A 16,915-nucleotide genomic window follows, 5' to 3' on the forward strand; every position below is an offset into this window, starting at 1 on the left:
GCGATAAAATGGGTAAACCTGTAAGCATTACCACATTTTATATTTTTTATTTTCCATACATGCGAAGTGACTGTCAATACATGAATTTGATTTCTTTCATTTTATTGGGAAAATGTTTCATCTATTAAAAGAAGTTCATGGGTAAAAAAAAAACGTTTCAATATTTTTCTAATTTATTTAGAATATTATTTATCATCCCTGAAAGGTATAAATAGCAATTTATCAAAGAACTGTCCACAGTATTTGTCAAAATGATTTATTGTTTGGTTTTGTACAATGTTCGTGTGTTGTAATAACTATATATAACAATGTACACAATAAATACTGTAAGTGTCTGTATCCTAATGTATAATAAAAGCGGAATTATATTTTGAACGTCAATAACAGTAAACGTGTAACATACAAAGCTATTGCTTAAAGAAAGGTTGTTTTTTTACTCCAGTAAAGCGCGTTCCGATGTAGATTGTCCCACTACCCAACCCGTTGGTTTGTTTCCGGAAGTTCGTTATGGATGCTTTTTGTGTTGCCTGTCTAGCTAAGTAGCATGCCAACTACCATAACCTTACTTTCTCTCAATACATCTTGTATTTATATTTATTAGAATAGCCTCATATAAAGTAAGTGCTACAGCTTATATCTCAAAATGATAAAACAATTGCAATAGGACAGTTATTGGTGGAGGCAAAAGAGGTTTAGTTACCAGTATCTTTTCTGCTAAGTTTAGCTAATTAGCTAGCTTCATATCATTTTGATAGACTGGATCGTAACACTGACCAACCTGAACAAAAGTAGGTAAACTTTACGATCTCATAACTGTAGCTAGCTACACGTAGACAGTTTGCCATGATGTCTGAAGCCATCGTAACCTTCCAGTCTCAGCTCTCCGGGGTCATGGAGACGGTCCTAAAGTCAGCCATATACGAGATCACCAGGCTGGTGGAGGACGGCTTCCTGGAAGAGGTGTTCCGGAGCCGGGAGCAGGTCGAGTCGCTGAAGAAGCGGCTGCAGTGGTCGGAGAACAGTCGCAAGGAGAGGGATAGAGAGGGAGGCCAGAGGGGGAAGTGTGCGGACTGTGGGAGAGCTGACGTGGAGACAAGCTCTGGAACCTCACAGACAGGTGAGGAGTGAGAGACTTTTAAAGACAATATATCTACTCAACAAAAATATAAACGCAACCTGCAACAATTTCAAAGATATTGCTGTTACAGTAAACATAAGGAAATCAGTCAATTGAAATCAATTCATTAGGCCCTAATCTATGGATTTCACATGACTGGGTATACAGATATGCATTTGTTGGTTACAGATACCATACAAAAAAAGGTTGGGGTATGGATCAGAAAACCAGTCAGTATCTGGTGTGACCATTTACCTCATGCAGTGCGATACACCTCCTTCACATAGAGTTGATCAGGCTGTTGATTGTGGCCTGTGGAATGTTGTTCCACTCCTCAGAAAATGGCTGCGCAAATTTTCAGAATATTGGTGGGAAATGGAACACAATGTCGTACATACGCCGATCCAGAGCATCCCACACATGCTCAATGGGTGGCATATCTGAGTATGCAGGTCATGAAAGAACTGGGACATTTTCAGCTTCCAGTAATTGTGTACAGATCCTTGCGACATGGGGCCGAGCATTATCATACTGAAACATGAGGTGACGGCGGCGGATGAATGGAACAACAATGGAACTCAGAATCTCATCACGGTATCTCTGCATTCAAATTGCCATCGATAAAATGCAATTGTGTTCGTTGTCTGTAGCTTATTCCTGCCAATACCATAACCCCACCGCCACCATGGGGCACTTCTGTTCACAACGTTGACATCAGCAAAACGCTCGCCCACACAACGACATGCACGCTGTCTGCCATCTGCTCAGTACAGTTGAAAGAGTATGGTTCTCCAGTGTGCCAGTGGCCATCGAATGTGAGCATTTGCCTACTGAAGTCGGTTAAGATGCCGAACTGCAGTCAGGTCAAGACCCTGGTGAGGATGACGAGCACGCAGATGAGATTCCCTGAGATGGTTTCTGACAATTTGTTCAGAAATTCTTTGGTTGTGCATACCCACAGTTTCATCAGCTGTCAGGGTGCCTGGTCTGTGGTTGTGAGGCCGGTTGGACGTACTGCCAAATTCTCAAAAACGGCTTATGGTAGAGAAATTAACATTACATTTATCTGGCGACAGCTCTGGTGGACATTCCTGGCATGCCAATCTGTGACATTGTGTTGTGTGACAAAACTCCAGATTTTAGTGGCCTTTTATTGTCCCCAACACAATGTGCACTTATGTAATGATCATGCTGTTTAATCAGCTTCTTGATATGTCACACCTGTCAGGTGGAAATTCTCACTATCAGCGACCGTAAACAGATTTGTTCACAAAATTTTAGAGAAATATGGTTTTTGTAAGTATGGAATGTCACCTGATCTTAGAAGGATCAGGTGTTCCTAATGTTTTGTACTTTCAGTGTATATATGAAGGAATCACTCTCTAGTGGGGCTGCTGTAATGTGTAGCTTCCATAATTTGGTGATCACTGACCAGACAGTTGAATTGGTGGTGGCATCTTAATAAACATGTTTCCTTTACTTTATCTGATGTGAGGAGACCCCATTATCCACAATGTTGCTTTCCTTTCCTTTTACTACTCTTCTTCTTTTTTTTTCCCGGCAGACTAGATTGCTGCCGTTCGCAGGTCGGAGTGCAGATTGCAGATTTTGATCAGTAAAAAAAGGGAAAAGAGGAAGGGGAATATCTTAAATTGCACCACCATCTAACACTCCACCTATACACTATCTCCAGAAACCCACCAACCCATCCCACTACTTTGGCCCTAAAAGATCCTACACCTGGCTGTCGACCTGGGAGGATGGGGGGTATCCTTGGGCTATCCTTTCCTCTTTTCACTGCCTCAGCATAGGAAACATTTTGTCCCTTTCGAACTTTCTCAACCCGTCTCTCTCACAGGGCACTTGGGATCCCAAGCTGCATGGGCGTCCCCAGAGTTGACACGCAGTGTTTCTCTATCCCTTCATTACACTCTGTCTGACTATACCCTCCTGCACACTTCTCACATTGTGGGATCTCCCTTCTACACACTGCTGCAATGTCCAAATCCTTGACACCTACAGCACCATAGCATGTTGGGAACATGGGCCCTCACAGAATATCAAATGTAACCTAACCTGACCTTTATCAGGTAGAAAATCTGTTTCAAAGCTCAACAAGACAGACAGGGTATTCTCAGTCTCGCCATAGCCACCGGGTCTACAACTCACCAAAAGGCGGGCGTCACAAACACTAAGAGTATTCCTTTTCATCTGATCCACCTCTGCACTCAACGCCACCCTACTGGTCACTCCTTTGAGGGGTGTCCTTCTCCAGAGATCAAAGCACAACACAAGTTGAAACGTGTGATGCGCAGCGCCCCCTGCCTTTGGGCGGAGGAGGCACAAAAACTCTAAACAATTCCACTTCTCAAAACTTTCACAGATGTAACCGCTCCCAGTTTGTCCTTCACCCAACCTGACACAACGTACGGGTTGCCCAAAAAGCAGGAATCCACTTTTTAGTACCGGTCCAAAATCATCTCTGAATGTCTACCACACCTGTAGTCGCAGGTACTTCACCCTGGTCTGACTCAACTTCAGAGCGCTACTTCACCCTGGTCTGACTCAACTTCAGAGCGCTACTTCACCCTGGTCTGGCTCAACTTCAGAGCGCTACTTCACCCTGGTCTGGCTCAACTTCAGAGCGCTACATCACCCTGGTCTGGCTCAACTTCAGAGCGCTACATCACCCTGGTCTGGCTCAACTTCAGAGCGCTACATCACCCTGGTCTGACTCAACTTCAGAGCGCTACTTCACCCTGGTCTGGCTCAACTTCAGAGCGCTACTTCACCCTGGTCTGGCTCAACTTCAGAGCGCTACTTCACCCTGGTCTGGCTCAACTTCAGAGCGCTACTTCACCCTGGTCTGGCTCAACTTCAGAGCGCTACTTCACCCTGGTCTGACTCAACTTCAGAGCGCTACTTCACCCTGGTCTGACTCAACTTCAGAGCGCTACTTCACCCTGGTCTGACTCAACTTCAGAGCGCTACTTTACCCTGGTCTGGCTCAACTTCAGAGCGCTACTTCACCCTGGTCTGGCTCAACTTCAGAGCGCTCACTACTGCTGACTGACTCATGGTTCTCAAAAGAACAAATACATTTATAGGTACCTTTTACTTGGTTTCTATTCAGGAGACATTTTTACACTTTCCCGTCATTGCACTCTGATCTGCTCAGTCTGTTGTTTCAATCTAGGCCCTTTCCTTTTACTTGCAATGAAATGTTCTCTTTGTTTACCTGTGGCCAGGTGTGGAGAGGGGGCGTGGCCTGAAGCAGGAGAAGGTACCAGGGGAGGAGTGGAGCAGCTGTGGGGTTGTGGCCGGGGAAACAGCCTTCCATGATCTGGAGGAGGCTGAGGCCACCAGCCCTAGGAGAACCTCTGAGGTAGGTAGGGGACTGACTAAACACCAGTGTTACGGAATGTTCGTTTAGAACTATATTGTACAGAACAGATTAGAACTGATTGTCAGGAAGAATAGGGGACCATCATGTCAGCTCTGTTCATTCACTGTCAGTTCATCCATAATTTAGTCAGAATCGACTCATTAATTTCCTCTTCCAGTCCACAGAGGTCGGAGGTCAGAAGCTGGACAGTCTGCTGAAAGAGGAGCCTCTCCACAACACTGAGTTACGGGAGAGATGGGAGTTCTGCCTGGACGGTGAGTTGAGGAGTTTACAACAAAAATAACAGACAATAGCCTACCTTTTATGATGATGAGAATGATAAGGAGAGTAGCTTCTAATATGTTGTCATTGGTATTATAACAAGTCAACTTGAAACTTTAAGTTCAAATTGAGCATTAGTTACTCTACTACCGTTTCTACTATTGCCAATGCCTCATGTCTCCTGTGTTTTTCAGGGGCCGATGGTTCGGACGTCTCGGGGCCCAGTAAGAGTTTCAGTGAGCAGGAGCTGCAGCAGTGCCAGGCTGACTGGGGGTCTGGTCTAGACCAAGGGCCTAAACCTCCGGGCCCCGAGGGAGACGCAGGGGACCCCACCGACCCTCTCTACCGCCCTCGTTACAGCATGAAGGAACTGGTGGGCGGCTTTGAGAAGTCTGGTTGCGACGGTAGTGGTGGTGGCGGCCATCTTGTAGACATAGAAGGGCTGGATAGGTTTCCTGGTTCTCCGTCTCGTCTGGGGGCACTGAGCTACGGAGCTGCGGGTCACTACCAAGTGAACTTGGGGGGGTCTGAGGGGGGAGACCACCATCGCTCCCAGATGCCTGACCCCCATCAGAGCCAGAGGGAGCAGGTGGGATCGCCAACGCCATCCCCCCACCCAGAGGTGGGAGAACGGAACTGCCTGTTGATAAACGAGGAGGGGTACCTGCAGGACTCCAGTGTCTTGTACCCCGGACACGGTGTGCCGGAGTTGGGTAGCAGAGCTGGCCACAGGGTGCTAACCTCCATCCACTCTGGAAGCTCAGCCCACAACAACAACACAGAGAGCCTGTATGGTGCTGCTGGCAACTTTGGACACTCTTTAAACCTCAGCAATCATTCACAAGAGCAGGTAAAAGGAGGAGGAGGAGGAGGAGGGGGGAGGTGTCACGCCTGCAATCAATGCACCAAGACCTTCCCAGACTCCGTTTCCCTCAAGGCCCACAAGCAGAAACACGAAATGGGTAGAGGGTTGAGCACAGGGTCAGGGTCTGGACCTCCATACTCGCGCACCCAGTGCGGTAAGATCTTCACCCAGGCCTGCAACCTCAAGGTCCACCAGCGGGCCCACCAGGCCGAGGGACTCCACCTCTGCAGCCAATGCGGCAAGGGCTTCACTTCCTTCTCTGACCTGAAGAGGCACAAGTGCAGCCAGACGACAGACAAGCCCTACTGCTGCTCCATCTGTGGGAACAAGTTCAATCGGCTCTGGAACCTCAAACTGCATCAGCGCATTCACACACAGGAGAAACCTCACCGCTGCACCATGTGTGACAAGCGATTCACACGGGCAGACAATTTGAAGGTGCACCAGCGTATCCACACTGGGGAGAGACCGTACTGCTGCGCTGTATGTGGACTCCGCTTCAAACAACTGGACCATCTGAAGTCGCACCAGCGCAAACACAGGCCGGATCTCCTGAAATGAATTTGTTAAAAAAATATGTACAGTACCAGTCAAACGTTTGGACACACCTACTAATTCAAGGGTTTTATTTTTACTATTTTCTACATTGTAGAATTATAGTGAAGACATCAAAACTATGAAATAACACATATGGAATCATTTAGTAACAAACCAGCTTCACCTGGAATGCTTTTCCAGCAGTCTTGAAGGAGATCCCACATATGCTGAGCAATTGTTGGCTGGTTTTCCTTCACTCTGCAGTCCAACTCATCCCAAACCGTCTCAATTGCGTTGACGTCAGGTGATTGTGGAGGCCAGGTCATCTGATGCAGTACAGTCAAAAAGCCCTTACACAGCCTGGAGGTGTGTTGGATCATTATCCTTTTGAAAAACAAATGATAGTCCCACTAAGCGCAAACCAGATGGGATGGTGTATCGCTGCAGAATGCTGTGGTAGCCATGCTGGTTAAGTGTGCCTTGAATTCAAAATAAATCACATACAGTGTTACCAGCAAAGCACCATCACTCCTCCTCCTCCATGCTTTACGTGGGAACCACTCATGCAGAGATCATCCGTTCACCTACTCTGCGTCTCACGAAGACGGACAGATTTCCACCGTTCTAATGTCCATTGCTCATGTTTCTTGGCCCAAGCAAGTCTCTTATTCTTATTGTTGTCCTTTAGTGATGGTTTCTTTGCAGCAATTCGACCATGAAGACCTGATTCACACAGTCTCCTCTGAACAGTTGATGTTGAGATGTGTCTGTTGCTTGAACTCTGTGAAGCATTTTATTTAGGCTGCAATTTCTGAGGCAGGTAACTCTAATGAACCTATCCTTTGAAGCAGATGTAACTCTGAGTCTTTCTTTCCTGTGGCGGTCCTCATGAGAGCCAGTTTCATCATAGAGCTTGATGGTTTTTGCGACTGCACTTGAAGAAACTTTCAAAGTTCTTGAAATGTGCCGAATTGACTGACCTTCATGTCTTAAAGTAATGATGGACGGTCGTTTCTCTTTGCTTATTTGAGCTGTTCTTGCCATAATATGGACTTGGTCTTTTACCAAATAGGGCTATCTTCTGTATACCCCCCACCTTGTCACAACACAGCTGATTGGTTCAAATGCATTAAGAAGGAAAGAAATTCCACAAATTAACTTTTAATAAGGCACACCTGTTAATTGAAATGCATTCCAGGTGACTACCCCATGAAGCTGGTTGAGAGAATGCCAATAGTGTGCAAAGCTGTCATCGTTGTAAAGGGTGGCTACGTTGAATCTCAAAGATAAACAAATCAAAAGGTATGTTAACACTTTTTTGGTTGCTACATGATTCCATATGTGTTATTTCATAGTTTTGATGTCTTCATCATTATTCTACAGTGTAGAAAATAGTAAATATAAAGAAAAACCCTTGAATGAGTATGTCGTGTCATTGACTATCATTAAATGTGAAGACTGTATATTATCAATTCTGTGTAATTTCATTTCGCGATTAAACTAAACATGTAACTTTAATTAACTAGGAAGTCGGGGTACCACGGGAACATGTTTAGAGTTTCAATTTCCGGAATATAACTTCAGATATTTTCATATCTTATCAAAACAGTTGCTTATTAATGAATTTTGACCTCATCAGTCTCATTACTGAACGTCGCAAACCCTTGGATATTTGTACGAACACTAGCATAGAATCATGTATAAGCGATATATACATTTGGCTTAATTATTTATTTACTAACTAACTTAATCAATCACAGAATTACATAAACACACACAAATAGTTCATACATTGGTTACTAGATGATACAAAGAAAAAGTCCCTACCGGACAAAACTGATATGACGGCTTGGTAGACAAAGGAAAGGGGTGGGGACCGCTCAAGAGCGAGAAACTCATAGAGGATAACTACACTCATAGAAATTGTTAATACTTTGAACATGAACACCCGCTCATTCTAAAAGAAATAGCAATTTACATATTTCCAAGTGTATGTTTTGTTCTTTAGTTTGTAGATTTAATTGCTATTTCAACGTGGGAATGATCTCCACGTTCTCTGGCCTTGTCCTTTGGGAGAGCTGTATTTCTTAACCTCACTAGGGTATGTGGGACAGTAGCGTCCCACCCCGTCAACAGCCAGTGAAACTGCAGGGCGCCAAATTCAAAACAACAGAAATCCCATAATTAAAATTCCTCAAACATACAAGTATTTTACACCATTTTAAAGATACACTTGTTGTATATCCAGCCACAGTGTCCGATTTCAAAAAAGCTTTACGACGAAAGCACACCAAACGATTATGTTAGGTCAGAGCCAAGTCACAGAAAAACACAGCCATTTTTCCAGCCAAAGAGAGGAGTCACAAAAAGCAGAAATAGAGATCAAATTAATCACTAACCTTTGATGATCTTCATCAGATGACACTCATAGAACTTCATGTTACACAATACATGTATGTTTTGTTTGGTAAAGTTCATATTTATATCCAAAAATCTGAGTTTACATTGGCACGTTAATGTTCAGTAGTTCCAAAACATCCGGTGATTTTGCAGAGAACCACATGAATTGACAGAAATACTCATAATAAACATTGCTAAAAGATACAACTGTTATGCAAGGAATTTTAGATCCACTTCTCCTTAATGCAACCGCTGTGTCAGATTTCGAAAAAACTTTACGGAAAAGGCACATGCAATAATCTGAGTACAGCGCTCAGAGCCCAAACAACCCAAACAGATATCCGCCATGTTGTCTAGTCAACAGAGGTCAGAAATAGCATTATAAATATTCACTTACCTTTGATCTTCATCAGAATGCACTCCCAGGAATCCCAGTTCCACAATAAATGTTTGTTTTGTTCGATAATGTCCATCATTTATGTCCAAATACCTCCTTTTTGTTTGCGCGTTTAGCCCAGTAATCAAAATTCATGAGGCGCGATCACTAGGTGCAGACAAAGTCAAAAAGTTCCGTTACAATCCGTAGAGTCATGTCAATCGATAGAATCAATCTTCAGGATGTTTTTAACATCTTCAATAATGTTCCAACCGGAGAATTCCTTTTGTCTTCAGAAATGCAATGGAACGCAAGCTAACTACGTGAACGCTCATGGCTCTCTGGCAGACCTCTGACTCAATCCCCTCTCATTCGCCCCCATTTCACAGTAGAAGCATCAAACAAGGTTCTAAAGACTGTTGACATTTAGTGGAAGCCTTAGGAAGTGCAACATGACCCCATAGACACTGTGTATTCGATAGGCAAAGAGTTGAAAAACTAAAAACCTCAGATTTCCCACTTCCTGGTTGGATTTTTTCTCAGGTTTTTGCCTGCCATATGAGTTCTGTTATACTCACAGACATCATTCAAACAGTTTTAGAAACTTCAGAGTGTTTTCTATCCAAAACTACTAATTATATGCACAGTCTACCTTCATGGCTGAGTAGCAGGCAGTTTGATTTGGGCACGCTTTTCATCCAAAATTCCCAATGCTGCCCCCTACCCTAGAGAAGTTAACCATTTCAACATGTAGCTACCGCTTCATGTTTTCTGATCTAATGTACATTTTGTCGGAAGTGGTTTTATACTCTGTAGAAAAGGGGGCGTTCCATGACACTGTGTCATGGCTGTGCTCACGAGGGCTTGGCCACTGACTAGTTAAACTTAATATGAAAACCCTCACTCTCATTTAGAAGGCTAACATCACATTTCATCTTTTCACAAATAGATTAATATGTAATCATATACATTTCACAACATTTAGATGTAAACCCCATAATTGAGAAGTGTACACAACCAAAGACACAGTAATGTGTGTTTCCTGTCCTTCATGAGATCACCAAATGAAACACACTCGACATGACTGTCCCTAAAGTGTCCATGGACCATTCCCACATTCTCAAAAATATAAATATTGTTTAATTCTCCCATTTTGGGGATTAGGAGTTTTGGCAAGGATATTGTATTTGTTCTCCGTAGGCTCTCCCTTCACACTGAGAGTTTCTACCAGGAATTTATGACCGTTGTAAAACCTGATGTGGGAGAGAGAGTGAGAGGGGGAGCCACGATATACACCCAAAAGGGCCACGTCGTGACAGTTCCCCTCTGGTGGGTTCAATCTTGTGATTATCCTGCAAATTGCAAACCAACATAAAAATAATGACCACGTGATGTCCTGGTTCTGGATCATCGTTGCAGTCCCCTTCTGGTGGTTGAACTTGGTAGGCTCTCTGAGAGCGGAGCAGTCCACCACAAGGATGGGCGGTGGATGTCCAGTTGGTGACCGCCGTTGCAGTCCCCCTCTGGTGGTCGACCCGGGTAGGATTTCTGCAAATGGAGCAGGCCACTACAAGGATGGGCAGAGGCTGTCCGGATTGGGATCGCCGTTCCGGACCCGTCGTCCAGGCTGGTGGATCTAGGCAGTAACTTAGGCAGATGTTAACAACGCACACACACTCATGAAATACATAATTACATTTCTTCCCAAATGAGCGGTGTTGTGGCACTAAGCGATGGTTGTATGGGGAACTTGTTTATGACTCTATCACTTCCTAAGTGTCAATGGAAATAAAACTAAAAGAAATTAAAGCAAAACCAAAATATTTACAAAATATAGGTATCACATCAAAATCATCTAATTGAACTGTATTCTATATACGTCTAAGGTCTTGGCAAAATGACCCTATCATGGCATTGTCTATTGTCATATCTAGGGTGTTCCTAATTTGCGGTGTGTTACTTAGGGCACTATCCTAAGTTGATAACTACATGATAAGTCTACAGCTGGAAGGCACCAGCTTTGGGCAGTCTACCTTGGATGACCTATGGATCTCTGTGGAGAAACTAGTGAGTACTGTAGCTGTAGAGTCAAATGGCCTAAGAGTACATTTTCAACTTTACTAAGGCTGGTATTTTGTTCGGACCATTAAGTGATCCGAGCATAAATCCTCATTAAATGTTCCATTGTTTGTGCTTACACGAGCGTACATACCAAGGGAAAGAAACCAAGTATCCGGGTAGACTACAACCTGTTCAGAATGAGTCTGAAGTCATCAGATCATTTCCAGGTCAATGCATGGAGGTCAGTAAGAATTGATGTCGACCTCAAGACCTGTTTAGGTGGACCTGTAGTAGTTTTAGTACACGTCAATGTGTCTTACACCATTGTAGTGGTGATAGATATGAAGGAGTCCCTTTCATAGCTATGTTATCTATGGAGGAGCTAACATCACGACGGAAGTACTCTCTAAGCACTCAATCAGTCGTACGCGGTGTGATCATGGTTCATGACTTCTAATAACTTTCCTCCTGAAGGAATGGATGGTTCTATTTATTAGTGGCATGTGTGTTAACCATCAGAAGACTGTTCTGGAGATTCCTAATATCTTAGATGTGTTCTAAGGTTATCCTACTATCTTCCTTGATGTTGTGCAATCCTGTAGTTGAGATGAAATTCTCTGGCCCTTCGGACACTTCTGCAAGCACCGCGGCTGTCTCAGCAAGTAAAACATCGACTCGCAGAGTGTACTCTGCTTCCGATGATACATATCAGATATCCTCGTCTCAGTTCGCAGGTACTGAAGAAGTTGCCACACGCATACGCTGTGGTGACTGACAAGCTTTGACAGCCACTAGGCGTTTTGAAGCACAAACACCAGGAGTTTTGGTTGAAAGGTTACAGCCATCCTCATAACAACGGGGAAGCTGACAACTCGTACATAGGATCCAAACTTGTCCTTTGTGCCTCGGACACCAATACCAACCGCTGATGGGGGGGTCCCGAGACATGAAGGGGGGGAATGCTAGCCCAGACCCATGATGAGCCTCATCGAGGCCGATGGGGGGGGGGGGGGTTAAGACTATGTGCAACACTGTACGAGGCCGCCAGAGCAGAAAACAAATCTAGTTGTAAACTTCCCCATGAGAACAGAGAGGAGTGGAGGAGTCCACTCCTCTCTGTTCTCATGGGGAAGTTTACAACTAGATTTGTTTTCTGCTCTGGCGGCCTCGTACAGGAGGAGGGAAGTTGCTCATTCACAGAGAATTCTGGCTCAAAATCATGAAAAGAATGGTCAATCATGTTTGCTGATTGAATGTGTCGAGATATCGTAATATCTCCTTGGGTCGGATTCTACACCAAGAGATTTCTAAACGTCTTTTTACCAAGGGGTGCTTTTGACAGATACCCCTCATGGATGACTGCGTTGAAACTTGCATTAAGGGAAGACAGTGTGGTCATTAGAGAAGGCACTGTGACTTGTGACTATACATGGTTGGTTTTCCAATCCATCAGTGGGAGTAACCGATCCATCAAGTCTGCTCCAAGTAGCAGGGGTCCAGATTTGAGGCTGGTAACATACACAGGGTGAACAAGCGATACGTCCTGGAAGTGTAGTTTCAGCATGACTCTCAATGTGAGAGGTGAGGTAGTCTGAGTGAAACCTCGAAGTGTAGTATCGCATCGTTCCACTTTTAACCAACGTTTAGTTTGCTTCAAAGCCATTTTGAGATCATTGAACAATGTTTGAGAGGTGAGCGATATTGTCGCGCCCGAATCAATTAGCACATGACAAGTTAAGCTGTCCTCCAGGACTGTTTCCAGGTATGGTTGTTTAGAGTCACGTTTAGTGGACAAATTCCCCACAAAGTGGAGTGGTCATTCGCAACGACGTGATGTTCCATTTCTGTTCAAGGTGAAAACAGATTGACTTCTGATTTTGAGTGGGCTTTGTTTTAGCGAAGCTTTTGACCTTTTTCTTCGCAACCTTTGTATCAGAGTCTATAGACACAGCCTGTGGGCTTGTTTCTTGATCGAGCGGGCCCTGGATAGGGTCTCGAGTGAGAGTGGGAGAAATTTGATTTTTAACTTGCTAAGGGTGTCAATTCCAGCGGACCTGTTGTCCGGCAATTCCCCGTCTAGTCCTTGTGACTTATTTTTTACCCTTTTCTAAAATAATTCTCGCTTTAGTTCTTCCCATAGTGGCGCTTCTAAAGAACATTGGTCTACTTTTTGATCGTCTTTTAGCCCTTTGTTACTCTTGTGCTCTGACACTTTGTGTGGGTTGGGTGCAGGAACGTAGTGAACAGGTCGATTGCAGCGGTAGTCATTTCAATGGCGACATACTTTACAGTTATTTCGACCGCGGTGGTTATTGGATTCGTGGTAGAAACCGTTGTTGTGCGTCATCTCTCAACGCTCCAATACCTGATAATGCACCCTCTAACTGGAGTGAGTGCTCCTGGTCAAACTTCAAAACCGAGTTGTCAGGGCTCTTTGCGTGGCGAGCTTTTGATGCCTCAAAAGCTGTGCTTCAAGCTCTCTGAGTTGTAAGATAGGCAAGCCAACGTGGGCTGTAGGGCTGAAGTAGGTAATGAAGGTGGGATACATGTTCAACAGAAACATTTGTTTGAATGGTAACAGTTCCATTCCTGTTTCAGTGAGTAGGCCAAAGTAAGCTGAACGAAGCCTATGATCGTAAGTTTGTGGGTGTTCTTTCCGAGCTTGATTTATAGTGTTAGCCAGTGAGCTACGTGTTTGCGAGTCGCAGAACCACTGAATTCTAATTTTAAAGCTGTGGCAAGTTTAGCGTAGTCGTTTAGCACGTGTTTCTGTAGACAAATGAACCTCATCAAATCAAATCAAAATCAAATCAAATCAAATTTATTAGTCACATACACATGGTTAGCAGATGTTAATGCGAGTGTAGCGAAATGCTTGTGCTTCTAGTTCCGACAATGCAGTAATAACAACAAGTAATCTAACCTAACAATTCCGCAACTACTACCTTGTACACGCAAGTGTAAAGGGATAAAGAATATGTACATAAAGATATATGAATGAGTGATGGTACAGACGGCATAGGCAAGGTGCAGTAGATGGTATAGAGTACGGTATATACCTATGAGATGAGTACTGTAGGGTATGTAAACATAAAGTGGCATAGTTTAAAGTGGCTAGTGGTCCATGTATTACATAAGATGGCAGGATGCAGTAGATGATATAGAGTACAGTATATACATATACATAAGAGATGTGTAATGTAGGGTATGTAAACATTATATTAGGTGGCATTGTTTAAAGTGGCTGGTGGTACATTTTTACATAATTTCCATCAATTCCCATTTTTAAGGTGGCTGGAGCTGAGTCAGTTTGTTGGCAGCGGCCGCTAAATGTTAGTGGTGGCTGTTTAACAGTCTGATGGCCTTGAGATAGAAGCTGTTTTTCAGTCTCTCGGTCCCTGCTTGGATGCACCTGTACTGACCTCGCCTTCTGGATGATAGCGGGGTGAACAGGTAGTGGCTTGGGTGGTTGTTGTCCTTGATGATCTTTATGGCCTTCCTGTGACATCGGGTGGTGTAGGTGTCCTGGAGGGCAGGTAGTTTGCCCCGGGTGATGCGTTCTGCCGACCTCACTACCCTCTGGAGAGCCTTACGGTTGTGTGCGGAGCAGTTGCCGTACCAGGCGGTGATACAGCCCGACAGGATGCTCTCGATTGTGCATCTGTAGAAGTTTGTGAGTGCTTTTGGTGACAAGCCGAATTTCTTCAGCCTCCTGAGGTTGAAGAGGCGCTGCTGCGCCTTCTTCACAACGCTGTCTGTGTGGGTGGACCAATTCAGTTTGTCCGTGATGTGTACACCGAGGAACTTAAAACTTTCCACCTTCTCCACTACTGACCCGTCTGTGGATAGGGGGGAGCTCCCTCTGCTGTTTCCTGAAGTCCACAATCATCTCCTTTGTTTTGTTGACGTTGAGTGTGAGGTTATTTTCCTGACACCACACTCCGAGGGCCCTCACCTCCTCCCTGTAGTCCGTCTCGTCGTTGTTGGTAATCAAGCCTACCACTGTAGTGTCGTCCGCAAACTTGATGATTGAGTTGGAGGCGTGCATGGCCACGCAGTCGTGGGTGAACAGGGAGTACAGGAGAGGGCTCAGAACGCACCCTTGTGGGGCCCCAGTGTTGAGGATCAGCGGGGTGGAGATGTTGTTACCTACCCTCACCACCTGGGGGCGGCCCGTCAGGAAGTCCAGGACCCAGTTGCACAGGGCGGGGTCGAGGCCCAGGGTCTCGAGCTTGATGACGAGTTTGGAGGGTACTATGGTGTTAAATGCTGAGCTGTAGTCGATGAACAGCATTCTCACATAGGTATTCCTCTTGTCCAGATGGGTTAGGGCAGTGTGCAGTGTGGTTGCGATTGCGTCGTCTGTGGACCTATTGGGTCGGTAAGCAAATTGGAGTGGGTCTAGGGTGTCCGGTAGGGTGGAGGTGATATGGTCCTTGACTAGTCTCTCAAAGCACTTCATGATGACGGAAGTGAGTGCTACGGGGCGGTAGTCGTTTAGCTCAGTTACCTTAGCTTTCTTGGGAACAGGAACAATGGTGGCCCTCTTGAAGCATGTGGGAACAGCAGACTGGGCTAAGGATTGATTGAATATGTCCGTAAACACACCAGCCAGCTGGTCTGCGCATGCTCTGAGGACGCGGCTGGGAATGCCGTCTGGGCCTGCAGCCTTGCGAGGGTTAACACGTTTAAATGTTTTACTCACCTCGGCTGCAGTGAAGGAGAGCCCGCAGGTTTTGGTAGTGGGCCGTGTCAGTGGCACTGTATTATCCTCAAAGCGGGCAAAAAAGGTATTTAGCCTGTCTGGGAGCAAGACATCCTGATCCGCGACGGGGCTGCTTTTCTTTTTGTAATCCGTGATAGACTGTAGACCCTGCCACATACCCCTTGTGTCTGAGCTGTTGAATTGCGATTCAATTTTGTCTCTGTACTGGGACTTAGCCTGTTTGATAGCCTTGCGGAGAGAATAGCTACACTGTGTGTATTCGGTCATGTTTCCGGTCACCTTGCCCTGGTTAAAAGCAGTGGTTCGCGCTTTCAGTTTCACGCGAATGCTGCCGTTAATCCACGGTTTCTGGTTTGGGAATGTTTTAATCGTTGCTCTGGGTACGACATCGTCAATGCACTTCCTAATGAACTCGCTCACCGAATCTGCATATTCATCATTGTTGTTGTTGGACGCTGTGCGGAACATATTCCAATCCGCGTGATCAAAGCAGTCTTGAAGCGTGGATTCAGATTGGTCGGACCAGCTTTGAACAGACCTGAGCACGGGAGCTTGTAGTTTTAATTTCTGTTTGTAGGCTGGAATCAACAACGTGTCTATTCGACGTTCACTTCAACAGGTTAACCCTGTCAGAACCCGTAGCATTTGGGTAGCCATCCAATGCATCCGCTATGTCAGCTACGAACGTCTCAGTATCGTTTGGCTGACCTGGAACGGGGTCAAAGGTGGGTAAATTCTTGATGAGTTTGTCAAGGTGTTCCGCGCCAAGTGGGCGGAGAGGGTTGGCTTCACCCTGTGGGAAAATTGGGGGGAAAAGGCCAAGCGGAGAAACTTGGCTTTGTTGGCGAAGAGGCGCCATATTATTCAGTGCTGAATGGCCAAGAGGAGAAGACTGAGGGACACAGGAGGAGGCAAAGTCTGAAACCTACTATCGTCTTCACTCCTTTGAGTGCCGGGCTACGGTTGCTTGGTTGGGTAGTGACGTTGTAGCGCGTGACTGTTCTGGAATTCCACCAGATTGTACCTAAGGGTGGTATTCTGCTGCATTGCAGAGTCCACTTGAGCGCTTAGAGTACTGATATTGGGCACATGAGTGTTGCACTTGCTCCTTTCAGTCTCATGCTTTTCTGTCATGGTTTGCAGATAGAGATCTTGAGTATCTCGAG

General features: G+C 45.2%; 1 protein-coding gene across 2 annotated transcripts; it reads left to right on the forward strand.

Annotated features, from left to right (window-relative positions):
• The first annotated feature begins 500 nt into the window (after positions 1-500).
• LOC129841408 (zinc finger and BTB domain-containing protein 17-like) lies at positions 501-7,609 on the forward strand. Of its 2 annotated transcripts, XM_055909671.1 has the most exons (5): positions 501-788; positions 874-1,117; positions 4,366-4,502; positions 4,681-4,777; positions 4,979-7,609. In XM_055909671.1, exons 2-5 carry the CDS (start codon positions 892-894, stop codon positions 6,208-6,210), a joined length of 1,692 nt encoding a protein of 563 aa, XP_055765646.1. In that variant the 5' UTR covers positions 501-788; positions 874-891; the 3' UTR covers positions 6,211-7,609. The 2 variants fall into 2 exon arrangements, with proteins under 2 accessions (XP_055765646.1, XP_055765645.1); XM_055909670.1 differs by having other exon boundaries at positions 501-1,117.
• The last annotated feature ends 9,306 nt before the right edge of the window (positions 7,610-16,915 follow it).

Source organism: Salvelinus fontinalis, chromosome 42, assembly GCF_029448725.1.
Source record: "Salvelinus fontinalis isolate EN_2023a chromosome 42, ASM2944872v1, whole genome shotgun sequence".
NCBI lineage: Eukaryota > Metazoa > Chordata > Actinopteri > Salmoniformes > Salmonidae > Salvelinus > Salvelinus fontinalis.